The sequence below is a fragment of the Leuresthes tenuis genome, unplaced genomic scaffold (genome assembly GCF_036924035.1).
Source record: "Leuresthes tenuis unplaced genomic scaffold, fLeuTen1.0.hap1 SCAF_11, whole genome shotgun sequence".
NCBI lineage: Eukaryota > Metazoa > Chordata > Actinopteri > Atheriniformes > Atherinopsidae > Leuresthes > Leuresthes tenuis.
In genome coordinates this window covers 13451750-13479271 of record NW_027325365.1, presented here as the reverse complement: position 1 = coordinate 13479271, position 27522 = coordinate 13451750, and the positions used below count along the sequence as shown (strand labels likewise).

The following is a 27522-nucleotide window of genomic DNA, read 5'->3' as shown; positions in this document are numbered from 1 at the left end:
ATGTATTCGTTATCCACACACATTGTTATCTGTAAGCTACATCTGTGATTGGCAGATGTAACACGTTCAGACAGGTGGAGCCTCCAGTGGTTTTCATGCTGTTTTCAGCCTCGCTTTATAATGGACTGCTGCTGGGACAAACTGCAGGCCGTCTGGTCCAAGATCAGCAGGCTTGACAATCAATCTCACAGAAAAGTAAAAATCAATCCCTGAATCAGCCAGACGCAACTATTTTAAACTCACTCCAATAAGAATTGTGGCCAATGTTGCTCAGGATGGAAAAGCTTTGCTTGGTGAAGAGCTGGGGACTCGTCGTCACTAGAATTCTTTTTGTATCTACACTTTAAAGCTGTCATATCGTCACAAATGAGGAATAAAAATTAAAGCCGGTATGAAATATTTACCAAAAAATAAAAGATGTATGCAAAAAAAGCAAATCAAACAAACTGTATTTCATGTTTTGCTTTTATTCTCGTCACACATGCTGATATTTTCTGTTGTTTCAGAAAGTTTTCCGATCAATTATCCCCCCTCACTCGTGCCTTGTGTGAGTGTGTGTGTTTGTGTGCTTCTATATCTTCCTACAAGCTGTTAAGGCTGTCCGTGAAACCACAAGTGTCTACATCCTCTGCTTTCCCATACTTAGTCAAGTGACTAACCACACAGAGCATAACTGTATCCTTTCTTTGCACACTTGGCTGTGAAAATATCTTGGTCAAAGTTCCCCACCGCCAATGTGGCACTGACAACGTTGTAAAGGAAAAAAATAACTTCATGTCACCATACAGTCAACTGGTTGAAGAATAGGAAAATAAATAAACACTACGTCTCCTTCCCATCCTGTTTAATAATAACAGTCTACCAGTTTAGTCCCATATGGTGATTTCTAAACTGAAGGGCTGATCAAATCGCTTGACCAGGATGCTTCTGCAAAACAAGTGTTACCAAGGGAACTAATAAAAGGCGACCATCAGGCCGCTATTGGAAGAAGCTACGGTGATAAATCAGTCTATGACAAATGACAGAACGGCATCCCCTGCAGTGGGTGGTTACTGCAGCGGCAGTATGCTCCCTGAAACATAGAAGTGACAACAGTGAGCGAGTAAATATTGGACCTCAATCCGTGTTTCTTCAGATGGAAATTGGTACATTAGTGTTCTAGTTTTTCTTACTTGTAGGTCTTAATCTGATGGCTCGGATGAAGTATTTAGGGAGAATTTTACCCTCAGCATCACCAGCTGTCAGCAACACACCATTCTCTGACCAGAAGAACTCAATACCGTCTGTACAAGCCAGACACACACATAAAACACTTGTAAGATATTGATTTCTACACACATACTGGGTGGATGTAGAGTATTGGACTGCAGCCATTAGTGGGTAATCTTACCAGCGAGTGCTTTGGGGACATCAATAAACACAGCTAGATCACAGTTTTTTCTCATGCCTGGTGGAAAAAGAGATAAAGTGCTCTAAAATGCTCAGCTGGGAAGTTACTTTTTTTAGACTTAAAGACAGAGCATACCGCTGATGACGCCGTCTTCCCCTGGCAGTCCTGATGCCAGGTGGATGTGAGTCCTCTTCATGCGGCTCAGGCCCTGCTGCTGGATGGAGCTCCAGTTGTGGAGGTAAGAGCCATGAACAGCCTCAGCAGGGCAGTCTGGAGAACCAGCCACAACCGGTTTCAGCTCCAGATCAATGACCTGCCCACAGGAAGGAAACCAGGATTAACAGAGCACTTGAGAATGTTGATAACCTGAAGTGTTTAAATTGATTAAAAACAGCTTAAATTAAGGTTGTTTAATCAGCTAACTCTGATTAATGGTTTGGTTTGCTGCTTTGTTTTACTGATTAGAGATGAACAGGTTATATGCACAACCTTCTCCAATACGATTCTCCTGCATCTCTTCCTTCCAACACCAATTGCACTTTAAAACTTTAAAACTATCAAAACTATATTTTTTTACCCATTTTTTCCTAATTGTTCTGTTGCATTTGTTAGAAGTAAGTGAAATAACATGCAGTGCATTTTGGCATTTGGCTCTTTTTTTTTTTAATTTGCCAGGTGTCTGTGTCTCTGACTGTTTGCTGTTTTCCCCACCTGTACTGAATGACCCTGATTGGCTCGAATCCGCAGACGGCCGTCCTCCGGGTGGGAACAGAGCCGAAAGCGCTGTTTGTCATTTGTGGCCACGACTCTCTCAACGTCTTCTAATGTGTACGAGCGGAACTGTGGGTGTGCCAGGAGCTCGTCCACAAACAGGAAGCCATCTGTGGGGACGAGAGCTGTTACAGCTATGGTCACATTTTCGTGGTTGTTTTTCCCTCATGTACAGTCGTGTGAAAAACAAAGTGCACCCTTTTCCAGTTCCACCGTTTTATAAATCAAAACATAACAAGAACTCATCTGGTCCTTTGGGTCTTAAAATTAGAGTAAAACAACATCAGAAGAACAACATCCAGTGACAAATTAAACTGAGTCAAAATGCAGAAACGGTGTATGATAAAGCTAAGTTCACCCTCACTAATTCTATAGGAGTTAGGAGGGTGCACTTGATTAATTGGTCATCAGCAAGTGAGAACACCTCTATAAAAGCAAAAGGTATGTCCTTTTGCTGGTCTGAAGTATTTACATGTTAACAGAGTGTCAAAGGGGAAAGACATCAGCAATGATCTTACAGAAGCAAGTGTTGCTGCCCATCAATCTTGGAATGGTTACAAGGTTATTTCCAAGCAATTTTGAGTCCATCATTCCACAATGAGAAAGATAATTCACAAGTGGGAAATAATATTAGGCTCTGGCTCCAACCCCCCGTCTGCGACCCTAAATTGGATTAAGTGGGTATAGAAAATGGATGGATGACTGAACAAGAGGTTTTTTTTTAAGGGCTGGCAGGAGAAAGTTTCTTCTCTCTGAAAAGAAGGTGGCAGCAAACACGTTTTGAACAAACCACAGGACTTCTGGAACAATATCCTTTGGACATACGAGACCAAAATGGAGATGTTTGGTCATAATGCACAGCACCATTTTTGTAAAAACAAACACAGAAAATCATACCACTGAGGTGGATGGGTTTGCTGGACCTGGACACCTTGTCGTTAACATGAACTCCTCTGTACACCAAAGTATTCAAAGTCAAATGTGAGGCCATCTGTCTGACAGCTAAAGCTTGGCTGAAACTGGCTCATCAACAAGACAAAGATCCCAAACACAGCAGCAAATCTACAACAGAATGTCTGCAAAAGAAAAGAATCAAGGTGTTACAATGGTCCAGTCAAAGTCCAGACCTCAACCTGATTAAAAAACTGTGGTGGGAGGAGGAGCTGTGTATAAACAAATGCTTGCAACTTCAAACTTAAAAATTGTTGCTGCGAAAAATGGTTTTACAAGCCATTTACTCATGGAATATGCTTTGTTTTTCACACACTCTGCCTCTGCATTTTGGCTTAATTTCTGTTAAAAAAACTAATTATGTCATTATGATTATGTTACGTGTTGTTGTTCATCTGAGGTTGTACTTAACTAATTCTAATATCTTGTAAGTAACTTTTTTTAATGTCTTAATGTTATTGTCTTAATGTCATTTTAAATGACTCTATCCTGGCTGTCACATTTTAATGTACCCTATTTACAGTATTACCCTCTATTATTTCTGTTTGAACTAGGCTTATAGGGGGGGGGGGGGGGGGGGGGGGTTGGAGGGGACTGAAAGGATTTGCTTAAAATTAATTCAACACTCCAGGTCCACTCTTGCAGTCAAAGTTGTGTAAGAGACTGTTACAGTCAATGAATTTCCAAATTACACGGGCCAGATTTGAGCAGCTCACCTGTACCCATTTCAATGCCCATCTGGCTGGCTCCATGACGTAGTGCATAAGACATGGATTTAGACAGACGGACATCTCTATCCTGCTGGTGAGAAAGCATCACTTGAAACACAAACACTTGAATTCATCTCTAATCATAGTCCGGGTTTAAACATAGTACCAGGACTTTTCTATGTCAAACCACTTATGCTTTCTGACAGCCACTGTTGTGGTGTCACGACTCAACAATCAGTAAACTTTCTAAATGAGACCACTGTCCCGATCAGTGGGGTTACATTCTCACCTGTCCATCACGATTTCCTCTCTTTTCTCTTCCTCTTCTCCCTCTTCCTCCCCCTCTGGCACTGTCCATTTACGGGCAATTCAATTCAAATTCTTTTGAAGGGAGTTATACATTAAACATAATGTAATTCTTGTTCACCCTCTATAGTTTTATCGGTGGAGCACAAACCAGATTAAATATTCTATTTTTAATAAGCGTTACACGTCATTCTTATGGTGCGTTGACTCAAGTAAACAAACGTGCAGTTCGCTCCCACTTCCTGTCTCTTCCACCAATCCGCTTGTAGGTGGCAGTGTGGCGAACGGGGATCCGGTACACTGTCACCACAGAGGAAAAGCTGCCCCTGTAGAAAACACACAACAGCGGTCCGAGGGGCTGCAGGTAAGAAAATATTCTTCACATTCATAAAAAATGTGAGGCATTCTAAGTTGAAAGAGGTGGCTTCTGTAAATCACAACCCATCCCTGTAGATCCAGCTCCTAAAGTGCGCCTATAGGAGCTCCGGGTGCTGGAATCTAACTCAGAAGCTGAGCTGTTAGCTAACTAGTGTTAGCATATTTGAGCTAATGCTTATTGGTATCCTTTCTGGATATTTGGAACAGTTGTATTTTTTTTTTGTTTATTTGTTTGTTTTTACCATGTTTTTTGCCATTTATTTTTTCTCACCTGTATGTCCTGCTTTGTCTGTATTTGTCATTACATGATAAGGTTCGTCTCCTGTACGAGCGCAGTTCCAGCAGACAGACGAATTCAGGTTGGTCACCATGGAGACGCGACGTGGATTACGTTAAAGCGTGACTGCAGTTAAAAGACTCAACTGTCAGGAAAGAGCCTCAAAGAAGGAAACACGCCGTTCTCTCCGTAAGTTTTTATTTGTTTGTTTGATTTATTTGGTAATATTTTGATAATGTATTTTGAAAATGTGTTGTTCTTCTTCTTCTACTTTTAATTTTTATTTAATAAGTTGTGTTTAAACATATTTTTGGAGTTCATTTTACATTCTATTTCGATGCGAATAATTAGCTAAGAGCTTGTTAGAAAAATAAAAATTTTACATCGCTAATTGAACATTCTTCACTGGTGGAAAATAACTTTTTGTAAAACTGTAATTTTCTAGTACTTAGCTTTACAAAACTAGTACAAAACAAAGACATTAAGTGACTTGTAATACATCTATACCTATAAGGAATTTATTCTAGTATTTCCCAACGGTTTAGCCTATTCAGCATCATTGCAGCTGTTTTTTATTTATTATCATTCAGTATCTGAATGAAGCCTCCACGTGTGGATAAGAAAAAAAAAACACAGTTTTTGTCTTCTCAGTGGCCCAGATGATGGAGTTTCCCCAACATTCCCAGCAGCTGCTTTCAGCTCTGAGGTCCCAGCGCCAACGGGGCTTCCTCTGTGACTGCTCTGTCCTGGTGGGCTCGTCCCGTTTCCTGGCACACCGGGCCGTTTTGGCCTCATGCTCGCCTTTCTTCCACATGTTCTATTCAGACTCTCCAGGGGGAAACAACACTAGCAGCTCTGTCACGCTTGACAGTGACATTGTCACATCTGCTGCATTTGGCTTGCTCTTGGATTTTGTCTATGAAGGAGTGCTGCAGCTGGACAAGTCTCCTCCAGTGGAGGACATACTGGCAGCTGCTAGCTTTCTTCACATGAACGAGGTGGTGAGAGTGTGCAAGAAGCGGCTGCAGAGACGAGGGCCCCTGGCTGAGGCAGACAGCACACGCTCTGAGGAGAGCGGCGGGTTGAGGAAGGCATCGGAGACGAGGACAGAGGGTGACAGTGGAGCTGAGCCCATAGTAGCAATGGCTGCAGATCACTCAAATCCAGTCACCATAACAGTGCCACTGTTGTCAGTATCCCAAGTGGCAGAGAGGAATCAGGTGGAGTCTGTGAAGTCTGAGCAGAGAACTGGTGGGGGTTCATCAGAGGCACGAGTACAGACTCCTCTGAGCCCTGACCTCGCTGATACCACCCAGCCAGGCATGGACCTCCCTCCTCTGACCCCAGGTGGAGAGCTGCTGCAGGGGCTCATTGCAAGCCAGTCTGCCCATACCTCTGGAGGTCACACCAGGTTGGGCAGTCGGAGTCAGGGAGAAGGATCAGCTCTCTGCAGTCCTTGTAGCACCACTGAGATGTACAGGTATGGATCTGGTGTTGAATCCTATATGATTTTAATCAGACAAAACTAAAAATGTTTCAATCACAATATTTTTTTCTGTATTATTTTACAGTACAAAGATTTGTAATTTGGGGTTCATGTTAAACATGTTGGCATCCTGAAATCCAGAATCTGATCAACGTCCCAAAAAGATAAAATACTCTCTTAAAGCTCAAAGTAGAATAGAAGACATGAAAACAGCAATAATATGAAACTCTATTCAAGGTATTTGTGTTGGCAAGGGTGTAAGTACAATAAATAATTATGAAGATTAGCACAGTGTGATAGAAATAGAACGAAATTATGGCCAATAATTATATGTAAAGGGAATCTCTCTGAGGCATTACAATGTATGTATTGGGTAAATCCATATAGTGACGGATATTCTTATTGTTGTAACTGAGAGACTGTTTTTGTATTTTTCCCCAGCCACAGCAGTAGCCAGCAGCCTTCCTCCTCTTCCTGCTCCTCCCAAGTCCCAGTGAGCCAGGCTGGTGGTCGCTCGGTCGTTGCCTTTAGCCAGTCAGAATCCCGCATTTTCAACAGCGCACACCTCGATGAGAACCGACTGCCCCAGGACAACTCTGTTGGGGATCACTCAGAGACTGACCGCAGAGATACACCGGGCAGAGGACAGCAGATGGTCATGTTAATCCAAGCACCAGCTCTGACCTCAAAGTTACAGACAAACCCGAGACACTCGGCACTCCAGCGCGCACCTCCCCAAATCCAAATTCAGAGTGCTGTATCACTCCAGCGGCAGAGCTCGGACTTCCACCATGCTGCTCAGGCCCAAAGTCTTCAAAAACCTCAGGAGGACATTGGAGCTCCGCCCACCACTGGGAAAGAAAGATCTCATCCTCTTATAGGTAAAGTGAGGACAGGCAAGAATGGAGAGGATGTGAAAGTCAAAGTGGAGGCCATTGTTATTTCTGATGAGGAGCCAGAGGAGGAGAAAGAGGAAAGCAGGGATGGAGAACTGGTGATGGAAGTGGAAGAAGAGTTTGAAGATGACATCCAGGAGGAGGAGCTGAGCAGCCCTCAGTTTCTAGCCTCTCATCCACAAGGCCTCTTACAAATCAACTCCCATTCAAGTGACTACTCCTTCCCCCTCTCTCCCTCTTCCTCCTCCTCTGGTGCCGGACCTTCCTCCCAGGAGACTTCAACCTTTACCGCCTCCCTCATCACTCCGTCCACATCTCAGCAGCATTCAGACCCTCCTACCTACTTTCAGGACCTCCAGGACTCTATGGGGAGCTTTGTGGAGGATGTCCCAACATGTGGGGTCTGTGGAAAGACTTTCTCATGCACCTACACTCTAAGGCGTCACGCCATCGTGCACACGCGTGAACGCCCTTACGAGTGTCGCTACTGCTACCGGAGCTACACACAATCAGGAGACTTGTACCGACACATTCGCAAAGCTCATGACCACACCCTGCCGGCCAAACGCAGCAAGGCAGACACGGAGCCTTCCCTGCCGCCCCAGCCTCCACCGCCTGCTCTTAGCTAACAAACACTCGTAGTATTTCTATATTCAAACACACATACGCAAACTTTAAGCCACGATCCCAGCTCTGGTTTTATAATCCTAATTCAGAAAAAGTAAGTATGGTAAAGGAAAATGTGAGTTTTTTTCTGACGTTTACCTAGACTCGTATTTCATTGCAGAAAGCATGGACCCGAACTGTTTCATGTTTTTTTAAAAAAATTTATTACACATCCTTTTTTGCATTTCAGGGTAGCAACTTTTACCGCGATGTAATCTATCCATTCCTCAACGTTCTGGCGTTGTGGAAGCATTTTAGCTGTTCTTCCTGTTGTCACTTCTGAAGCAACAGTACAGTGCATTTAGGCCAGTCCGGTACACCGACCCACTCCTTCCTCCTTTACTTTGTAGCGTGTGCAGCATGTGTTTCGCATCATCTTGCTGATAAGCGAATGTCCGTGTAAATGATGTCATTCCAAAGGCAGCATGTTTCTCTAAAATCTGAGCATAGTTTTCTGCGTTAATGCTGCCGTCACAGAAGTGTAAATGAGCTTTGCCAAAGGCACTGATTCAACCCCAGGACATCACAGGGCCTGGCTTTTGGACTTGTTGATGATACCAGTCTGGATGGAGCTTTTCATATTTGATACAGGGTAAAAGTTGTTAATTTCTTCCTGTAATCTTCGTTTAATATTGATTGTTCTGTACACGCTTCCACTGTGTGGTGGTCAGTCTCTGATGGCCCTGAAGTTGACACCGCTCCAGTACAGGGTTAGTGTTAGGCTTGTTTTTGCACAGTAAAGTTTTAAGTGGCGTTTGTGCATATAACTCCTTTGTAATTGACAAACGTTTTCCTCGGTAATCTTTTGTCCACTTAGTCATAGCTGCTGTTAGTTTTTGATACCTTGTCGTCTGAGGACCTGGAAATAATGGGCTTGCATCCCTGCTATTTACACGCTTTGCAAAATGATTTGAGTCATTTGCAAACCCCTTCCAGTCTTTCTTTGAGGAACATTGTATTAAAACATTCCAGTGGTTTGCTCACATAACTGAAGCTCTTCAGCCCATCTTTGCTCCTCTCAGCCTTTCATAGATACTGCTTTTACTGTTTTTGTAGTCACGAGTTGACGTTACCCGTTTAAAATACGTTGTTTGTGGGGTTTTTTACCTCATTACAAGCCCTAAATTATGCCAACATTGAATGTTTAAAAAAAACCCAGATGTATGTGCACATTAAATCAACAAGACAAAACATGCGATATTTTTGGGTTTATCCCGTCTGCAATGAAATGAGTCATTTATCTGGAAACCTAACTCAAGTCCTTAATGAATCTAAAAGGAATTGTCAGGAAAAAAACAAAAAGGTCACAATTGTCATTTTTAAGATTTTATTAGTTTCCTTTAACCACTTGTTCAAAAGAATAATCAATTGGTACCAATTAAAAACCAATGGAACCAGAACAAATTCCCTTTTATGGAACCTTTAAATAAGGTGGGTGTTATTTTTCTATGTAAATAAAATGAGATTATTTGCATATTTAAATCTCATCAGAGTTAACTGAAATAGGACGAAAGAAAACTCAAATTTGAATGATTTGTACAAATATGATCATTATGATATTGATCCCAGATGTTCATTTCTTCCAATTTTCTTAAATTTAATATGAAAAATGATTCTGATTGTATTTATTCAGTAATGGTTTGTTTTGGGGATATGAACTCTACCCAGATGGACCTAACAGTTACCTTATTAGTCGCATACTTAAAGTAATACGTGATACTGTATGACTGCCAAAACTGTTTAACCAAATTACTAAGAAGCGCTGCTTTCCACTACCACTTTTTAACTCACTTTGTTACTGAAACCATTCTGTTCTCAGTGTCTTAATAGCTTTTTATTTTTGTTTAATCTGTAATTATTGTCCCACCTGCATAAATAGTTTTTTTTTCTATTCTACTGAGGAGCTTTGTCGTAGGAGTAAACGCCGTCATTATGGCAGTGGTATCCTTCTCATTCTTTTTTAAACTAACTCGCTTATAATGTTGATGTGTGACTGGAGTCTCCAAGAACCATAAACCTGATAAACAGAATTAAGGGTTGAATTGAATTGGAATCGACACCCGTGCTATTTCTTGTGCTACTCTTTGTAAAATGTAAGAGGTATGTCACACTAACAGAGATGGTTTGTTACGTGTGCTTGAGTAAGGGGGCGCTATTGTGCTAAAATGCCCTCAGTTTTCATCTGTACAGCTGTGTTTGCAGTGTGAATGTGTGCCAGCCAAGTCTAATTACAGTGGCGTTGTGTTGTCTTGTGATTTACAGGATGAAACAAACTCCTTCCATTTCTTCATTTATAATCAACTGGTGCCATTTTTACAACTTTCAGCAGAAGCTTCTCTTCCTTCAGATTTGGTGTATAGAGTATATTTGGCGTGCCAAAGGGTCTTTCTTGACCTTGTTTTCTCTTCTACATTCCTCCCGTTGTCCTCAGCCCAGTGAAGTCTCAGATGAGGAAAAGGTGGCAGCTGAAATGAGCAAAGATCTTCCAGGTCGCGTCTTTTTAGAGAACGGGACGATCTTTTAAAGTTAAATTGGGTCCTCATTGTGCTTGTGCTGCACTAACTTTTGATTTTGCTGGATATTTTACTGACGCTGACGTTCTCCATCGGGTATTCTGGGCTCACTTTAAAATCGTTGTTGACCTTCCGTCTTTCGTTGCCTGGTAGAATAGCAGATGAAGCGAGAGGCAGGAGTGTGTGAGGTAATGTTTGGTCTTCTTTGAAGTTCCCTGTGGCCTGTCCCTCTGGTGGTTTGAAAGAACAGTTCGGGCAAATTTAAACACATGCAGTTTTCTGCCTTTTCTTTAACTATCTAAATGTAAACATTGTGCCTGAATGACTGTTTGACACTCTGGAATTTACTTGTTCTGCACTATTTTACATGTTTGGGACACTTTCTGTACAGTGACGTGTGTTGCTTAAACTGGATACTCGTGAGGGATATTAAGTGACTATATAGACGACGTTCTGGTTGCCGATGTTCCAAATCTAAATGTTACCTTGTGAATAAACACTGTCCAGTGTAAACATGTAAATGTGGTCGTGCTTCAGTAAATCACACGATACGCTTTCAGCTGTCAGTATTCTTTTATTAGTAATTTATGTACAAAAGAACATATACAAAAATATAAACATCAATATTGTATCTTATTGCTAGGCAACAGTAACACGGCTTAACAGGTTCCTAATTCTCAAGCCTTTTCACTTTTGTGGTTGGGTTACACTTTGTAACATGCTGATGATGACACTGATGACTCCGAGGTTATGTCAGTGTTTTCAGTCTTCAATTGGGCCGTGGATCTGTGAAAGAGACCAAACATCAGCATCCACTTGCACTCCGACGTCTCAGATGAAAAGAAACAGTAAAACAGTGCCTCCAAACTGCAAATGTAACATGTTGAAGATACAAGCCATGCCGACGTGTCAGAATACAACAAACACTGATACACGGTGAAGCTGCTGTTGTAACAATTTAGCATTAAAAACATTTCATAACAAAGAACAATGTTTTAATTTGTATTACTATCAAAATAAAGGTGATTAGGGGCCTTATTTCACCTAAAAGTCTGAACAAAGGTTCATGCTTTTTTTATTATATTGTAGAAGTTTGGTTTCAAAGCAATTATGTGAGAGGACAAATGAAACTTTATATGACAAACCTACTTACTGTCATCATCTACACGAGCTGTATCTCCCTAAACTTGCCACCGACTGGTTTGTATATGGACGTGCATCTGATACTGGCTTTAAATTTAACTCATATCACCATTTGAATTAATAAAGATGAATGAGCGCAGACAATTTAATGATGTCATCACACTGAAACGCGACACTCTTTCGCTCTCTCCTCACCAAAAACATACGAGGTAAATGTTGACAGTTTTAAAGTCGGTTCACAAACCATCCTTCTGATGTCACATCTAAAAGTTACTCACTGCGTCAGCCAGCTCAGGCCAACCCATGGCCATCACCACGGTATCATCTGAATTTGGAGGAGTCTCCAGGTTCCAATAGGTCAGCTTGTCAAACACAGACGATACCTTCACTGTCCTGTCCTGGAGATACATACATGTGAATTAGCAACATAACAGGCACAGTGACTAACTGTATATCTGATTTTATGCCTCATACAGCCGGTGCTTTGCCTTGTGTTTGAATGAGTGTTGGTCAGGTTTTGTATCATGACAAATAAGTTCAGTTGCATTTACCTCTTGATCAGAGCTGGGCTTGTTGATCTCTTTCAGCACTAAGCCTGTGTAGCCTTGCGGACAGCTGATCTCCTGCCCCTTCAGCTCACGTCCTCTGAATGACACCGTCTTCTCTGCAATTGGACGCATTATAGACTGTTGCTAGAGCCACTATACTAATGGAAGGATTAATGCCAGAGGCAAGTCCCCACGTCATTCATCACTGAAATGATTTGGTCATTTTAATATTTTATTACCACAATTGGAGATCACTTGTGTCAAAGGTAAAGTTTGAGAGGATGCACATGTTGCAAACATCAGACTCTATAACATGTACCTTGCTTGTGATCTTTTGTGGTAGCAGCAAAGTATTGTGAGACTTGGGCTGGCCCGTTGTGCTCAATCTCACAGGGCATGAGGTGGACAGGCACTGGCTCTGCCTGTCCCACCGAGGACGCCTGAAGATGAGTAACACTGGTATTGCAGGACATTCTGTAGCTGGAAGATAGGTGAGGACACAAAAAATTTGCTCTCTTAACCAAAATTACGTTTATCCTGCACAGTAAATTTAGCTTTTTCTAAAATCCCAAAAGTAAAAATGATTAGCTTCAAATCTATATTTAGTTTCTCTAAGCATTATAAACGGTATAACGGAGCAGGCAGCACTGTTGCGATCTTGTCAACCAAAAAAAAATTATTTGGAATTGATTTCAGAACTGAGTGCTGACCGGAAGCTAAATTCTTTTCTTATTTATCCGGTAACAAAAACCTTTGCAGTTTTTGGGGGTTTTTTTTTAGAATAATTTTACGTGTTTGACGTCTGACAAACTTCCAGTCTGAGGACCAGGATAGTCTCTTGCAGCTTTTAGTGTTTTTACTCTGAGCTGTAAGATCTGCTGGGTGCTCTGAGGCTGCAGAAAGTGCTGCTTTATGAAATGCTGTATATTGTTTAATGACAACTTGTCATGAAGAACTCCGTTTAACATTTTACAAAATAACAAACATACCGCAGCTATTAAATCTTTTCCAATAATAGTGTGTGTTTTGCGGTGAACGGCTAAGATAGCCACTAGAGAAATGTTCCTAAAATGTTACCTTTCCGGTGTATCCCAAACGATAACAAAACATGAAACGTGTGTATTTCCCGACTAACGCAAGGCGCAGCGTGTGATTGGAACAAAGTGTCTTCTTCTACGCTAAAATATATTTTGGCGGGGTCTCCCTGCTCGGTCACAGGATGTCTCCCCCTCTCGGTGAGACGTTACTCTGCTCGGTTTGTCGCGTCAGATAAGAGGTGGTCAATAAGAAAATGTGTTGCATGACACACAAAGTTTAACAAAACTCAGTTTTGTATTTAGTTTCGTCCGTTGAACTTTTACGATAATTATTGTCAATTGAAAGATTAAATTCACAAGTTGTATTGATTTTCTACAAGTGCATAGTATAAAGTGGAAGGAACCCAAAAGTTTGGGCACCTTTAATTTTTTTCTAAGTTCTGAAACCTGAATAAGCTTGTGATGGTTGTGACTTGTTCACAGTCGTTGTCACAGTGTTCCAGGCAATATCAGTTCATAGAAACAGTGAAGGTCAAGTTTTCTTACGCACAGTGATGGATTAATCATGTTTCACCTTTAGGATAAATTTAATTTGAGGGCTTTCTTACACTAAACCCTCCTCTAAAAGCATAGTTTATCTATCTTTAAAGCATACAACAGTGTTACTGCAGTCAAGCCTCGCCCCTGCTGCCGTTGTCATGTTCAAGATCTCTGTCCCAGTTGGAAGAAGTATCTCTCTCATGTGGGATGGACTAAAGCCTGTCCAATGGCAGCTTTTGAGACATCGATGATAAGATACTTCACTGTGTTCTTGTTCACATTTCACAAAGACCAGCGTGGAGTGAAAGACAGCAAGGAGTGATTTCCAAACAGCTCATAGTTGGCCAACAGGAAACAGAGGTGAGTTTTTAATAGCATGACAGACATATTTCTGCTGAATATCGAGCTGCTTTCTACTAGTTTTCAGTTAAGAGGAATATGCCTTCAGTAATCATCTTGTTATTGTATCTCTCAATCTGAAAGTCTTCTTTCCTCTTTTATTTAAGATATCCTCACTCTAAGATGCACAAAATGAGAAACCACATAACTTGATTTTATAGATACTGAGAATTCATCATAGATACAATTAAAACGCTAACATTAAAGCACAGCGTATTGCTGTCTCAAAAACTTAGTGTCTTCTTTGCTTCTGAACACATACACTCCTGTCAGAGTGGCTGCTGACTGTTGACACAGTTTGGAGTCATCTGATATGAAAGGCCTCTGCTTGTGACTGTGATTGGACTCAGTGGTTTTGCAGATCTCAGAGTTTTAAATGTAAAAGCTTGTGTGCTTAGTTTTGGGGTCCATGCGCAACATTCCAGGAAAATCCAAACCAGAGAACTTTTCACACCACATTTCAACCTGGCTGATTGTGGAGCTGCCTATAACTGGGTCAATATATGCCCTAGAGTAACTTAAACACAACAAACTTTTGATGAGTCTTATGAAATGTTCCATTGCTTTATTCATAATTTTTTTTGTTTGTTTATCTTTTTCGTGGATTTTTAGATTTCATGGATCGAGAAAGTCATCTCCCTTCAGAAGATGTTGGAGAACTTTCAGTCATCATTGGCCGGACGCTGCTGAAGCTCCGGGATGTTGTCAACTCGGCGATTTTACGGGTCCGTCTGAGACTTGTACAGAGCTTCACTGTGTTTTCTGTGGTTCTTCTGCTCCTCTGCATCGCCGCCTTTTTATATGGGTCCTTCTACTACTCTTACATGCCCAGAGCGGCTTTCTCTGCACCTGTGCACTATTACTACAGGTGTGTACGTCTAGTTGTCTGCAGCTCCAAACAGAAAAGTGCTGTGATTTAATCTTTTTTGCTCTCAGTGTTTCTCTGTTAATCATGTTTTTCGCCACAGGACCGACTGTGAATCTCCTGCCTCTTTCCTATGTTCTTATCCTGTTGCCAACGTCTCCCTGATGAGAAACAAGAAACACGTATGTTTACGTGCGAGCCTCAACAATATGATAGTCTTTATGTCCTTAATATTCATGCATTCAAGACTGTGATTTAATGTTTAACGTATACACAGGTGCTGACGTTTGGCCAGGTCTATCGGATCTCTTTGCAGCTAGAGATGCCTGATTCTCCCACCAATCATGACTTGGGGATGTTCATGATCAAGACAACATGTTTCTCTGAGCATGGAGGTCAAATTGCAGCCTCTACTCGCTCTGTAAGGTGCACTTTCCTGGGTAGCCCCACATATATGTAAAAACAAATAGTCGATACCTTCAGTGATTCATATTGCCGTGTGTTTCTCAGGCAAGACAACTGCTGAAGGCCTCCAGCTCTCGCTTTGTGAGTACAGTGCTGATGCATAATAACCTTTTAATCACACAGCCTCATCAGAGCCAGATTAGAGCTGCTTATGCTTGTGCAGAGCTCCACTACAACTGAAGGTGATCTCAGTGTTCTCAGGCAACAACATCAATTATACAGATAAAAGTTGAATTTAAACAGTGCAGCAGTGTTCACAGAGTCCACCTTCTATATTTTAAGCAAATGGTACAACTGTCATCTGTCTGCACAACAGCATATCAGAGGGTGTTTATATGATAGTTTTTGTTTGACTCAATTAAATTGCATGGTAGAGTTTCACTTGCAGTTGAGGATCCAAATAACCACTTATCATTGGTTTTACATTTATTTTACATTTCTAACCCAACCCTTTTGGACCTCAGGTTGTATCTACATAGTGAATTTCAGGCTCACAAAAGAGTCTGTTTTAATTAAAACAATATCTCCTGCCTCACACTAGCTCCTCAGAAGTGTTTAGGTTTATCAGTGTAGATCCACGAAAGAATGAAGACAGAAGAGTGCACTGGGATCAGCTTTGTTCAAGTTTACTAAAACTGAGCACATAACCCAATCAAGGAGTCATACTGAGATTAACTACTCAGCAATGATTACAACATCAGTCATCCTTACCTAAACACTCATCATGCCATCACTGAAAACGTCTTGTTCTGCTGTGGTCAGGGCATGCTGCGGTACCAGTCGAACCTCCTGAAGACTCTGGGAACGCTGCTCTTCCTCCCGGCCTTCCTGACCGGAGCAGCTGAGCAAAAACAAGTGCTGGATGTGGAGCTCTTCTCAGAGTACATAGATGATCCTGTCAGTCAGAGGGAGATATTTCATTACAAAATTCATAAGCAGGTAAAAACAAATATGAGGGGAGATAAGGTAACAGTTCTTTTCCCTGTATTCAGTATTTCCCTTCAGCCACAGCTGTCATTGAGATCCTGTCCAACAAGGTCCAGATCTACTCATCTCATCTGTACGTTCACGCTTATTTCACTGGCATAAGGTGAGATTTACTAAACACACAAACCTGCACTTTCTCTACTGCTTCTTTATTGTTCAAATCACGACTGTACAAATATAACGTTGTGTCAGGACTGATGGTAAACGTCAGGTTTTGGTAATATTTGTCAGAGTATTAAAGATTAAACCTTCAGGTCAACGGCCAACGTGATCCCAGGCTTTCAATATTAAAAACAGCTAATTAAAGTATAAAAAGTGTAATGCTGTCACATTTTTCTGTTTTTTCTTTCTTTCTGCATTCTTTCCTCAGATACTTGCTCTTCAACTTCCCTGTTCTGTCAGCTCTTGTGGGTGTGTCCAGTAACTTCATCTTCCTCAGCTTCCTCTTTATCCTCAGCTACACCAGGCAGATGTTGAGAGAGGAACAGAAACCAGAGCAGGTGAGAGGAGAGATCCAGTACTGCTGCAGCGCTGCACACTTCACGCGTTTGTGTCTAACTGAGAGTGGATAACTAGCTGTGAATCTCCATGTGATGTAGCTCAGACTCATCTATCTCTGACTTCATTGTTGTTTACAGCTTACAAGAGATGGACAGCTGCCCAAGAGGAAGGACAGCCCAAACAACTGGCCACAGGATGTTGCTGCAGGTGCAAAGACATAACGCAAATTCGCACATTAACACACCATTTTTCTTTCAATGTTCCATCGTAACACTGGAATTTGAATCTATTTGGATCAGTCATTTAGTAGTGACAACACAAGTGTTTTTAGTGAATTTGACGGCGGGTGTAAATTATTTGACAGGTGCTACAGAGCTGCTGGATCCCTACCAGATAGATCCGACAGATTTGGACAAGGAGGAGCTCCGTTCACACTTTGGCAACGACACAGAGACGCAGAATGTAAATATGCCTGGTCAAAGCGAAGTAAGGTAATCTGAAGCAGCCTGAGGCCTTTAATGAAGGAGGAGAGAAAGTGCAGAGATTCATCCTGATCACGAGATGAAACTATGAGGATTTCATTCAGATCTTTGGTGGAAAACGATTCAGAAAGAGCACATCATGCAGTCTGCAGCCTACGCACCTTGGTCTTTTAACTTGACACTTTTGTACCCTCATTGCCTCTAACAAATCAATCATTTTCACTGCTTTTATTAGTTTGCACTTCACGCAGTTTTAATCCGCAAATTAACAAGAAACTACTGCTCTGAAATTAATGTTACTCATTTAAAAAAAACTGTATTTCCCTCTGAAATGATGCACAGTAGAAGCAGAAGTAGCTCATAATAGTTGTTCACAGATGTAAATGTACACAGTTTTGCTATCGTGCCTCATTTTCACAATAAAATATTCTATTGCATGAGTCTGTAAACATCCAGTCTGATTTTATTTTGTGGCACATCAAAGTTGCATAAACATATGAATATACACATGCCTTGAAACATCCTCAGATGTTTCTAGAAATCGTACAAGAACAGCAACTCAACATGTCCTATAACTGTACAGAACTGCTTCAGAAGTGATAGGTTTTCTCACATGAACTTCTCCATTTGGTCCTTCTCTAATATTTCTATTGGAACAACATCAGGACTTCTTGTGCTTAGGGTCATTATTTTCTTTATCTTCATTATCCTCTTCTTTGTGAAATCTATGAAGAGATAGTCAGATATTTTTCTTTAGAATTCATCAGTTTTATTGAGAAGTTAATGTTTTATCTGTAATTTACTGTCTGTCTTGGCTCAGATGCATCTGTTCCTCAGATGAAATATATCCTAAAATCTGGAAGGCAGCATTTTCTCTCCCCAAAGATATCTTTGTGTGTCCTCATAATGTTTTTTCAACAGACTCTGACTTGTTCACATGGTCTTTAGCAAGCTGCAGACACGCAATGATTTTCTTTTTGGAAAAGTGTTGTTCTCCTCGCAGCCCTGTCATGCATATAATACTATGATCCATGGAAAAAAAGAGGGACTAAACAGGTAGGATGCAGCCGGATAAGAAACAAAAATGAACTTATTTCAAATTACTGACAAACAGAAACAAAGGTGGAAAGCAAGGAATGCAGAGTCCAACATCAAATTTTTTTTTTAAAAGGCAGGAAGCAGAGCAAGAACAAGATAGGTTGCTTTGACAGTAAAAAAAAAAAAACCCAGCAGGAATATATACTGAAGAAAGTCATCACAAATAAAGAACTACTGATGATAATCAAGTAAGACCAGATGTAAAGGAGAGAACATTAAGTAAACTGACCTGAGAGCACAACAGATGCAATTCTTTCTAAATTAAACAGGAAATAAAGTATTTGTGAAATGAACATAAAACAGTAGCTTTATATAAACCATTACAAATACAAGATGAAACTTAATAAAGGCTAACTGAGGTGCAGAAGGCGTGACGTCTTTAATTTGTTAAGACCTTAATGTCGGTTATGATCCGTTTTCACATATGAAACTTTACAGACATGTTCCTGGATGATTAAAGGGACCTTGCAGACAGTTATGCACTTTGCTGTTTAAGTGATTTTTGTGGGTCGGCAGCAAAACAGTTGTCTTGAATTTCCTCCATCTTTACACAATTTGTCCGACTGTAAAGTGGTGGAATCCAATTAACCTTCTCCAGCCTGAGAAGTATCGAGAACTGTTTTTAGGAGCTCTGTATAAATGCCCTTTATTTGTGTCATAATCCACTTCCACAAACATGAGGGGTAAAGTTCAAACTCTAAGGGAGCCCTCTTTCTCAGATAAAACAGCATACCATTATGGCTGACTGCTAACCCGTTGACTGACCATAATGTCATGTCAAAAGGAGCTGTCTCCATCCAAAAGATTCACATAGGTTTCCCACTCACAGAAATGTAATTCAGTACTTTTTCCAAAATTAATAAACAATCTTTTAGGCTGCATTATATATTGTATATATATACTATATACCTCTAGTTTATTGAAATGTGTAGCACTGTTGAGGATTACCTGCACCAACATACTGTAAATACATACCAACAAGACTGTGAAACAGCTTCTTTCATTACTTATACCCACAATGCTGGCTGAAGCAGATATTCAAATCCTTCCATCACTTCAGAAAACAGAATTATGAATAAAGCGACATTCTGTGCATGTAATATTTGCCACATACAATATCTTGATTACATTTAAAGACAAATTCTGTCCAGTTCAGTGTACATCCTGCCTGATTGTTGCAATAAAACATTTATTACTGGAGCCGGGGACACCGTACTTCACGCTGTCTGATGCTGTCATTCCTGGATATCATCCTGACCTGTTGCACGGTTGGCCAAATTCCATCACCCAGCCCTGAATGAAGCTTTGGAAACTTAACAGCGTCACTGCATGCAAAATTTGGCACCAGCAGAGAGAAAGAGAGAGACATGTAACTCACTGACAGCTTTGTGTCGCTGAAAACCGAAAACAGGTGGAAGACACAGGTAAGGTAAGGTAAGATAGACATATTTAGACCTCTGTGGTTTGAGATCTTCATTTATTTAATTTAAACATAGCTTCAAAATGTTCTTGATGCAGATTACATTTGTAAATGTACTTCCTGAAACATATTCAAAACTGTGCTTCTCTTGTAAACACTTCCCTGTTGTACAAGCACATGTTGTGCTCATGGAACAGAATCACCATCTCTGCTCTAAACGGGACACAAATATGGACACTTCAGATGACAGCCACATGGAGACGATAGCGATGGAGACAGAGGATGACTCATGCTCCAGACTGTCAGATGAGACACTCCAACATCTGTTAATCAGTGAACAGCCGTCCAGTAGCTGCAAGGTGGTCAGAGGGCGATTCAGACCCAAACTCCAAACAACAAAAAGCTTCCCCCCCTACAGTCAGTGTATAGGAGGACTAGGAGACAACGAAGAGTTCAAAGAGATCAACTCAGAATCAAATGTTGTTTACCAACCAAATGTGAGGGAAGGCGAATATGAAGAAACTAAAGGCACAGAGAGAAAAGCAGACCTGACCACAAGGTGCTCACGGGAAGGAGTGAAGGCAAAATGGAGGTCCAGGAGAAAGGAGAGGTCAGAGGGAAGCTTTGAAATTACCACCGAAGGCTTGGAAAGAGGAAGATGGAGTGGGAAGAGAAGGGTGGAGGCAAGTGGGAAAGAAAGTGATAAAGACGATGAGAAGAGGGGAGCGGGCACAAGCAATGAAGGGAAACACTGGAGAGGCAGAAGCTCTGGTTTTGAGAAAAGCAAAGAAGAAGAAGAAGACCGGAAGAGATCCCTTTCTTCAGCTGTGGCGGAAGAGAACAGCAGCAGAGGGGAGACCCCCGTGGGGAAGGATGAGGAGGCCGATGGAGTGACTGAGGGCTCAGCCCAGCCGCATCCAATTCTCTCCAGACTGTTGTACTCGTCCTCCACCTCCTCCTCCTCCTCCTCCATCAACCTCTCCTCAGCAGAGAGTGATGAAGTCTTCAGCGAAGGAGAGGATGCAGCGTCAAAGAGGAGAAGCTTCAGGAAGGTGAGAAAAGCAGATCCAGGATACATAGATCCACTTTTATTTTTTTACAACATTTTTGGAGTTATTCGCATCCAACAGTCTAGTGTCTCCCTTATATATCTGACTACTCTGGTTTTCCATGTAAGAGGCATGAAACTGTATTTCTCAACTGCTGTTTTCACCTGTGGTCCAACTGATTTGCATAAGCTTGAAAGAGGACTTTGACAAGGTCAAATTTGAATGGCGTTTGCATGCTTAGCTGCTGTTGCTGCTACAGATATGAGAGCAGAATGACGATTAGGAGTGGACGTTCACTTTTTGTGGCAATGTCTCTACTGAGCATGCTCAGCTCTGCTTCAGCCCTGTTTTTTAGTTTTGTAATGCTACATCTAAGTAGATCATAAGTGTCCACCTATACTCCTTTGTAGAAAACAAGTGTACAACACTTTTTGGCGTGCCCAGACTTTTATTGATTATTTCAAAAGGATGCTGAGGGTACATGGAATTCTTTAATAATGGCACAAGGAGAGATATGAAACAATTCAGATTTAATAATTCAAACTTTAACCCACAGTAGGGCACAGAGTTAGAGTTGAATGTGTGCTGCTCTGTGAGCCTCTTTTACACAGCAGATGTTTCGACAGGCCAAAGTAAAGGCTATTGACCTGAAAATACTTTTTTATAGTTGTAAAGTAGTTGTAACCTGAGTTTTTAACAGGATATGCAGGTTTGGGGCAACTGTGGGTCAACATTAAAGCTGATGGTTTGATTCCTCAGTCTACACGTAAAAGTGTTCACGGGCAAGATACTGAACCCCGGGTTTCCTCCAGTGCGTTCAGCTGTGTGTGGAGAGCACTTCTTACTTAGTCTGTTCAGTATAGCATGTACAGACTAAGAAGTACTGCATGAGTGTGCGTGAATGTGGCTTTTGTGTAAAAGCACTTTGTTTGGTCAACAAAACTAGCTATAAATTAAGTCCATTTAACATAGAGGCTCCAGACCCTGAGCACAGTAGGTTGAATGGATGATAGATTGCTCTGGTTATACTTCAATGATGCATGCATTTTCAATTCACATCACTTCTGCACACTTCTCTCTGTTCTCCATGAATAATCTGCTCCTCTTTTGTGCCTCAGTGTCGCTCCTGGAAAACCTTCATGACCATGATGCAATGGTCACGGCGGCAGCAGAGCTCCTGGGTCCAGCTGGCTGGACATCAAGGCATGTGTGTTACAGATCATTCACATATATGGAGTCAGACACCAGCGATCAAATATGCCAGTAATGGAAATGATGATGATTTCTTTGTGATACTGGGGCTTTCAGTGAGCAGCTCAGCCACACTTGAGAATATGACATGATTCCGACCCTTGTATGAACTCTATGTATCCCATCGTTTACATTGCCCTGTATGTAAATGGTCAGGGCTGCTCTGTTGAAACAGCTCCATACAATTTAATTTAGGGTAGAGGAATTCATTGTCCATGGATTTTAAATCAGGCAGTGCCAACACTCACAACATTTACACTCCTTTTGTCTCTCCTCGATGGTTGCCGGTGACTCCAGGTAACTTCCAGCAGAGTAAAGTTGGGGAGGTGCTGAAACTGTACAGTGAACCTGAGGCAAAGTGCCTGGACTACCTGATGAGGGATCCGCTGAAACCATTTGTCCCGCAGTACCACGGTTTGGTCACAAGAGGGGAGTGCTGCTACATCCGGCTGGAGGACCTGCTGAGTGGCCTGAGGAGGCCTGTTATCATGGACTGCAAGATGGGAGTCAGGTAAGTTTTCCTCTACAGGTGGCCACTCCAGTCCTGATGGTGGAAAATTTTACTTTTAGGCATGCAAGGAGCTACCTGGCATGGTGAAATTTAAACACTTTTGAATCTGTTAACAAAAAGAATCTATGTGGGGAACATAGATAAAATGATGGAAGTAAAACTGACATTCCACATTGATTCAAATAAGTTCTAATATTGAACTGTTTATATAATATATAACTGTTTATTAAGATAATGGCATTTGACTGGTAGAAGAAAGAATGGTTTCAAATAAATAGCAGTACATTTTATAAGCAAGGATCACACTGTCTGTGGAAAAAAGGTGAATAAAACAAGGATGCTTCCGCCACACAAGCTGTGAACCTAAATATACCAGAAAATCCACAATGAACAGTGTAAAGTGGTGTTAGCTGAAGGTTTTGCCATGGCCCACATAGTTCTGTGAACAGATCTCAGCAGAGCAGTGCAGAGCAGAGCCTGTCCCAACTGACAGTGAGCAAGTGGTGGTACGCATCCTGATCAGGATTACAGTTCTGGTAATCACATTCAAGCAAGTCTTTGAACTGTTGGAAGACACCAGAGAACAAACTCTACATAGAAAAGGCAATCAACAGGTTCAGACCCAAAACTTTTTCTCCGTGGGGCAGAAAGTGCCATGACATGAAACCATAAAGGACAGAAAGAACAAAAAGATTTTGTCAAATCATTTCCAAAAAAATATACCTTGAGTCTTTAACTCAATGCCTTTTGGTGATCAGGTTGTCTTTTCACTTACTTAGTTATTCACAGTAACAAAGTCTCAGCATGCCACTGTATATGACGAACTTATCTGAGAGTTTCCCTGTCAGGACATACCAGGAAGACGAACTGGTAAAAGCACGTTCCAAAACCACCCTGAGGAGCGACATGTACCATAAGATGGTGTCAGTAGACCCTTCGGCTCCATCAGCTGAGGAACACGCACAGAAAGGGGTGACCAAATGTCGCTACCTTCAGTGGAAGGACACCACCACTTCCACTTCTACACTTGGCTTCAGGATAGAAGGCATTATGGTGGGAGAAAGCGCCAGTTCTGCTAAATTTATAGTTACCAGAACGCTGTAGTCAAGTAATTATTCAATGTCTATGTTGTTGTTTCTGTTTTACGGATGGAGGACGGCAGTGTCCAGCGGGACTTCAGAAAAATCCAGACTTTAGCCCAGCTCACAGAGGCCTTGCTGTACTTCACCAGGAGCCAGTTGGACAATCTGGTGAGTTCAGCTTGTCATAAGAAACACTTGTAAGACAACACCACATAAACTTGAAAAACATATCTTAATTCATGCTATGAAGGGCCCAAATCCACTCTAAAACTGGACTGAAGTGCCTCAGAAATGGAAAACACTTTCTTTTTTTAAACCAGAAATACTTTCCAGAGCAAATCTAAAGACAGATACTTGGAATTATCCCAATGCACCAGTCAAGCAGTGTCTCTGAACACTTTTCGAAGGAGACGTAGTAAAAAGTTAAACCCTCAAACACTTGGAAAGGTAAAACTAAGCAGAAATCTCAACATAGAGCAAAAACTGAAGACAGGATTTACAGTTTGCATATATTCCTTTTTCACCCATTAATAACCTCTTGGAGGATGCTCATTCAGATTTTTTATTTTGTAAAATCATGTATTTATTAACACAAAACTATTTTGTTTCACAGCTGAACATTCTGGCTTTCTTAACAAAATGTCCCACCAAAAAGAGGAATAAATAAAATTGCTGTAATCATTGGCAATTTTTCTTTCCAGATCAATTACAAAGAAAAAAGAATCATTCTGTAATTTGCATTTGTAAAACATATAGCTGTACAAGTCTAAATATGCAAAGCTTTGAGATTATAAAACTCTTTCCAGAAGGTAATTCAGCTCAGAGTGTAGCAAAAGATGTCGGTAGCAACCAAATGGGAAGGTTGTGAAAGGGAAGCACACAGGTCGACCAAAGGAGACGTCAAACTTTAACCATCACCGACATCGAAACAGGAGAAAACAAGGTTACGATGGGCTGAGGTGAAGCAGTCATGGCTGTGGAGGATTGGATGAAAGTGATATTCAGACACGAATCCCTAATCTGTTTTGGACAAGGAGGTGATGCAACAACTTTAGTTTGGTGAAACATTTAAAAAATGACTGCCTGAAGAAAGAAAGCAAATTTCCACATTTATTTATGAGGTAAACGATCACTAGAACGATAATACATCTGGTCACAAACTTTTCTTCAGGAGTGACATATCAACCTAATGGCATGGCCAGCAAACAGCCCGGATTTCTATCTCAAAATCAAAAATTTATGGTGGAAAATAAAAAAGGAACCAGGCTCCATCCTATAAACTGGTCAACAGTTACATACACAAGAAGGCTGGAACCTGACTGTTTTCACTGGTGAGTCCATGCCTCAAAGGCTCAAAGGAGATGCAACAAAGTTTATGATTTTCTTTTTTTTTCTTCCCTCCACTTGATCTGGAAAAAAATTACCAAAAATGACAAGACTTTAGGCCAGAATGTTCAGCTGGTAAATGAAATAGTTTCATGTCATCTGTGAGATTCTTTTGTTTATTTTACAGTCAACAAAACAGATGAATGAACATTGTGTTGTATCAGGTTTTGCACTTATTGTTTCACCCACTTCCTCACATGTCTGCACGCCTCAGCTCAGTACTTGAAGCCTTTACCCTCCCATGTATGTGCAACTTTCTGCCACTGAACCCCATCTGCACTAATGTGTGTTCTCAGAAAGCGTATCACTCCAGACTCTTGGCCCTGAGAAGCGCACTCAAGAACTCACAATTCTTCAGAACCCATGAGGTTTGTTTACATGTAGAGACAATTGTCCGCTTGCTAAATAAACTCAGCCGAGAGTAAAAAGAAATACAGATTAATCCAACATTATTACGATGACTCTGCTTGTACCCGATCAGGTGATTGGCAGCTCGCTTCTCTTTGTCCACGACCACAGCAAGGCCAGCGTGTGGATGATAGACTTTGGAAAGACGACACCGCTGCCTGACATGAAGGAGCTCCAACACACCCTCCCTTGGTCTGAGGGGAACAGGGAGGATGGCTACCTGATCGGTCTGACCTCCCTCATCACATCTCTGGATCAGGCCATCGATGTGGCCTCTGGGCAGCAGGAGGACGACTGTGGAGAGGAAAGCAGCTTTACATGAAGTATTCTGAGGGTGTGCTTGTGAGACAAAACAGAACTGAATTTCAGGGTGAGGGGGACAAAACGGCCGCTGTTACATACACTTACAAACCGTTAAGAAAACAGGAAAAAGATCTGTTTCTCTGTCTGCAGCGGCTGAAGAGGAGAAGCAAGGGGCTTCAGTGAAGCTGAAATCTAAAACGGAATGTTTAGTGGATGGATTGTTTTCTTTGTACATCTGGTATGTACATACTCCAGCAGTCGAGACCATTTTTGACACATTATGCTTGTTTTTTCATGTCTCACAAAAGATGTTCTTTTGTTATCTGCTAAAGACTTATTTTCAGTTGGTTGGTCTCACCTGCATTTAAACACAAACTAAGCTTAATTGTTTACAGCAGCAAATGTAACTCAGGATGAAAAATGTATTCAAACACGCACATTTAGTTGAACAGCCTCGTGTTCTCATCAGTTTTAAGTCAGTATGTCTTCAAAAATATCAACCATGCTTATAGGAAGACAACATAAAATGCATGTGAGGATAAATAGATTAATTAGATGTTATGTCTTTATAAGGGATCTGAATTATGTGCATATGATGCAGCTGGAGTGTTTTTTTTTCTCTTTCTTGGTCTGATAGTTATGCAGTATAGTACTCATATTGGGTGGTCCAACCCAAATCAATAAAAAACTACAAATGGCTGCCGAGTCCTCGTATATCTACATCATTAATGTGGTATCTTGTCTTAAAATCACAAGTCACACACATCTGAGCTACAAAAAGAGGTCAAAGAACGAAAAGTAAAGCACAACAAGCAAAACAAGACTTCACGCATATTTCTACCAAGTTCTAACCTCTAAAGAAAGCTGAATGATGTAAACGTGCACTAAAAGATTTGGGGAAAACTTCATAAAAGGACCAATTGTGTTCAATTAAAAAAGATAATCTCAGCCTTGTCACATTGCAAGTTTTCCTCTGGAAACTAATGGAGCATTAACTTGCTTAATAATACAATTTTTTCTTTTTTTTTTTTGCCTTTCTCAGACATGTTCTTTACAATTTTGAAATAGTAAATGGTTGTGTAGTTTCTGGTACTTAACACTCAGGGCTCACCAGATATGTATACATTGTATTCTGGCTATGTGCCTATGTATTGACGGGGACTAAATATGAGAAGGTTTTACCCTACTTAACAGTAGAAGCACCCACAGTGAGGGAGAGATTGCACGGACTTTGGGGCTCTGAAGATCTCTCCAGATTTTGATGCATCAATCTGTAATTCTGATACAGACCTGGCTGGCAATGACTCTAAGGAAACAAAAGGTGCTGCCAAGACTGGAATAACTAAGCACTGCACTCAAAGCTAACAAGAAACAAGACTCAGGAGAAAACACAGGAACTCACTGACTTGTGGGGGAAGCTATGACAGCAAACCAAGATAGGTCAGACAAAGATCCAGCTATGAGCAGGATACCACACTGAACACAGGAAATCTGGAGAACATATACTGAGGGAGGTTATTACAGACAACGAGCATCTGTGGCAATCTGTAACTGAAAACCAGGGGTGACACAGGAAGTAAACCACAGAATACACATGAGGACAAACTCTATAAAAGAAACAAGCAGCAAGAGAACTAAGACAGTCTCTAGAGTCGGAGTTTGACATCAGAAATTTCTCCTACAAGCTTGGAAGAGCTAAGAGG

At 41.2% G+C, this 27522-nt stretch overlaps 6 protein-coding genes across 8 annotated transcripts; 4 read left to right on the top strand and 2 right to left on the bottom strand.

The window, feature by feature from the left end:
• Positions 1-486: 486 nt before the first annotated feature.
• On the bottom strand, positions 487-4377 carry trpt1 (tRNA phosphotransferase 1). Of its 2 annotated transcripts, none has more exons than XM_072395579.1 (7): positions 4112-4377; positions 3829-3913; positions 2102-2271; positions 1526-1703; positions 1391-1447; positions 1173-1283; positions 487-1072 (listed from the first exon to the last, which is right to left on the bottom strand). In XM_072395579.1, exons 1-7 carry the CDS (start codon positions 4178-4180, stop codon positions 1050-1052), a joined length of 693 nt encoding a protein of 230 aa, XP_072251680.1. In that variant the 5' UTR covers positions 4181-4377; the 3' UTR covers positions 487-1049. The 2 variants fall into 2 exon arrangements, with proteins under 2 accessions (XP_072251680.1, XP_072251681.1); XM_072395580.1 differs by having other exon boundaries at positions 490-1072; positions 3829-3910; positions 4112-4374.
• Positions 4378-4406: 29 nt separating this feature from the next.
• On the top strand, positions 4407-10865 carry zbtb3 (zinc finger and BTB domain containing 3). Its single transcript, XM_072395575.1, has 4 exons — positions 4407-4492; positions 4820-4972; positions 5435-6263; positions 6711-10865. Exons 3-4 carry the CDS (start codon positions 5443-5445, stop codon positions 7792-7794), a joined length of 1905 nt encoding a protein of 634 aa, XP_072251676.1. The 5' UTR covers positions 4407-4492; positions 4820-4972; positions 5435-5442; the 3' UTR covers positions 7795-10865.
• Positions 10866-10898: 33 nt separating this feature from the next.
• Positions 10899-13186, bottom strand: rnaseh2c (ribonuclease H2, subunit C). The gene is made up of 5 exons (XM_072395581.1): positions 13113-13186; positions 12355-12515; positions 12039-12151; positions 11766-11885; positions 10899-11130 (listed from the first exon to the last, which is right to left on the bottom strand). Exons 2-5 carry the CDS (start codon positions 12506-12508, stop codon positions 11107-11109), a joined length of 411 nt encoding a protein of 136 aa, XP_072251682.1. The 5' UTR covers positions 12509-12515; positions 13113-13186; the 3' UTR covers positions 10899-11106.
• A 712-nt stretch (positions 13187-13898) lies between these two features.
• On the top strand, positions 13899-17488 carry LOC140318597 (seipin-like). The gene is made up of 10 exons (XM_072396415.1): positions 13899-13972; positions 14624-14879; positions 14980-15058; positions 15154-15297; positions 15387-15422; positions 16104-16238; positions 16334-16431; positions 16699-16828; positions 16967-17036; positions 17194-17488. The coding sequence occupies exons 2-10, from the start codon at positions 14629-14631 to the stop codon at positions 17322-17324; spliced, it is 1074 nt and encodes a 357-aa protein (XP_072252516.1). The 5' UTR covers positions 13899-13972; positions 14624-14628; the 3' UTR covers positions 17325-17488.
• Positions 17489-19588: 2100 nt separating this feature from the next.
• On the top strand, positions 19589-22314 carry LOC140317986 (uncharacterized). Of its 2 annotated transcripts, XM_072395571.1 has the most exons (3): positions 19589-19843; positions 20004-20881; positions 21997-22314. In XM_072395571.1, exons 2-3 carry the CDS (start codon positions 20018-20020, stop codon positions 22219-22221), a joined length of 1089 nt encoding a protein of 362 aa, XP_072251672.1. In that variant the 5' UTR covers positions 19589-19843; positions 20004-20017; the 3' UTR covers positions 22222-22314. The 2 variants fall into 2 exon arrangements, with proteins under 2 accessions (XP_072251672.1, XP_072251671.1); XM_072395570.1 differs by having other exon boundaries at positions 19589-20881.
• A 30-nt stretch (positions 22315-22344) lies between these two features.
• LOC140317771 (inositol-trisphosphate 3-kinase C-like) lies at positions 22345-26597 on the top strand. The gene is made up of 5 exons (XM_072395283.1): positions 22345-22640; positions 23489-23693; positions 23795-23890; positions 25405-25476; positions 25590-26597. Exons 1-5 carry the CDS (start codon positions 22345-22347, stop codon positions 25836-25838), a joined length of 918 nt encoding a protein of 305 aa, XP_072251384.1. The 3' UTR covers positions 25839-26597.
• Positions 26598-27522: the final 925 nt, after the last annotated feature.

Bases quoted from the DNA above. Each gene is read 5' to 3' on its own strand.
- trpt1 (XM_072395579.1), bottom strand. From the start codon at position 4,180: ATGGACAGTGCCAGAGGGGGAGGAAGAGGGAGAAGAGGAAGAGAAAAG. The intron at 3,914-4,111 runs GTGAGAATGTAA...CTTTCTCACCAG, and splicing joins GAGGAAATCGTGATGGACAG to CAGGATAGAGATGTCCGTCT. The intron at 1,284-1,390 runs GTAAGATTACCC...TGGCTTGTACAG, and splicing joins TGTCCCCAAAGCACTCGCTG to ACGGTATTGAGTTCTTCTGG.
- LOC140317771 (XM_072395283.1), top strand. From the start codon at position 22,345: ATGGATTTTAAATCAGGCAGTGCCAACACTCACAACATTTACACTCCT. The intron at 23,694-23,794 runs GTGGGAGAAAGC...TTACGGATGGAG, and splicing joins TCAGGATAGAAGGCATTATG to GACGGCAGTGTCCAGCGGGA. The intron at 25,477-25,589 runs GTTTGTTTACAT...GTACCCGATCAG, and splicing joins AATTCTTCAGAACCCATGAG to GTGATTGGCAGCTCGCTTCT.
- rnaseh2c (XM_072395581.1), bottom strand. From the start codon at position 12,508: ATGTCCTGCAATACCAGTGTTACTCATCTTCAGGCGTCCTCGGTGGGA. The intron at 12,152-12,354 runs GTACATGTTATA...GTCCAATTGCAG, and splicing joins CACAAAAGATCACAAGCAAG to AGAAGACGGTGTCATTCAGA. The intron at 11,131-11,765 runs GTGAGTAACTTT...TCTCTTTCACAG, and splicing joins GGCCTGAGCTGGCTGACGCA to ATCCACGGCCCAATTGAAGA.
- LOC140317986 (XM_072395570.1), top strand. From the start codon at position 19,913: ATGTTCTTGATGCAGATTACATTTGTAAATGTACTTCCTGAAACATAT. The intron at 20,882-21,996 runs GTGAGAAAAGCA...TTTGTGCCTCAG, and splicing joins AGAGGAGAAGCTTCAGGAAG to TGTCGCTCCTGGAAAACCTT.
- zbtb3 (XM_072395575.1), top strand. From the start codon at position 5,443: ATGATGGAGTTTCCCCAACATTCCCAGCAGCTGCTTTCAGCTCTGAGG. The intron at 6,264-6,710 runs GTATGGATCTGG...ATTTTTCCCCAG, and splicing joins AGCACCACTGAGATGTACAG to CCACAGCAGTAGCCAGCAGC.
- LOC140318597 (XM_072396415.1), top strand. From the start codon at position 14,629: ATGGATCGAGAAAGTCATCTCCCTTCAGAAGATGTTGGAGAACTTTCA. The intron at 14,880-14,979 runs GTGTGTACGTCT...TTTTCGCCACAG, and splicing joins CCTGTGCACTATTACTACAG to GACCGACTGTGAATCTCCTG. The intron at 17,037-17,193 runs GTGCAAAGACAT...ATTATTTGACAG, and splicing joins GCCACAGGATGTTGCTGCAG to GTGCTACAGAGCTGCTGGAT.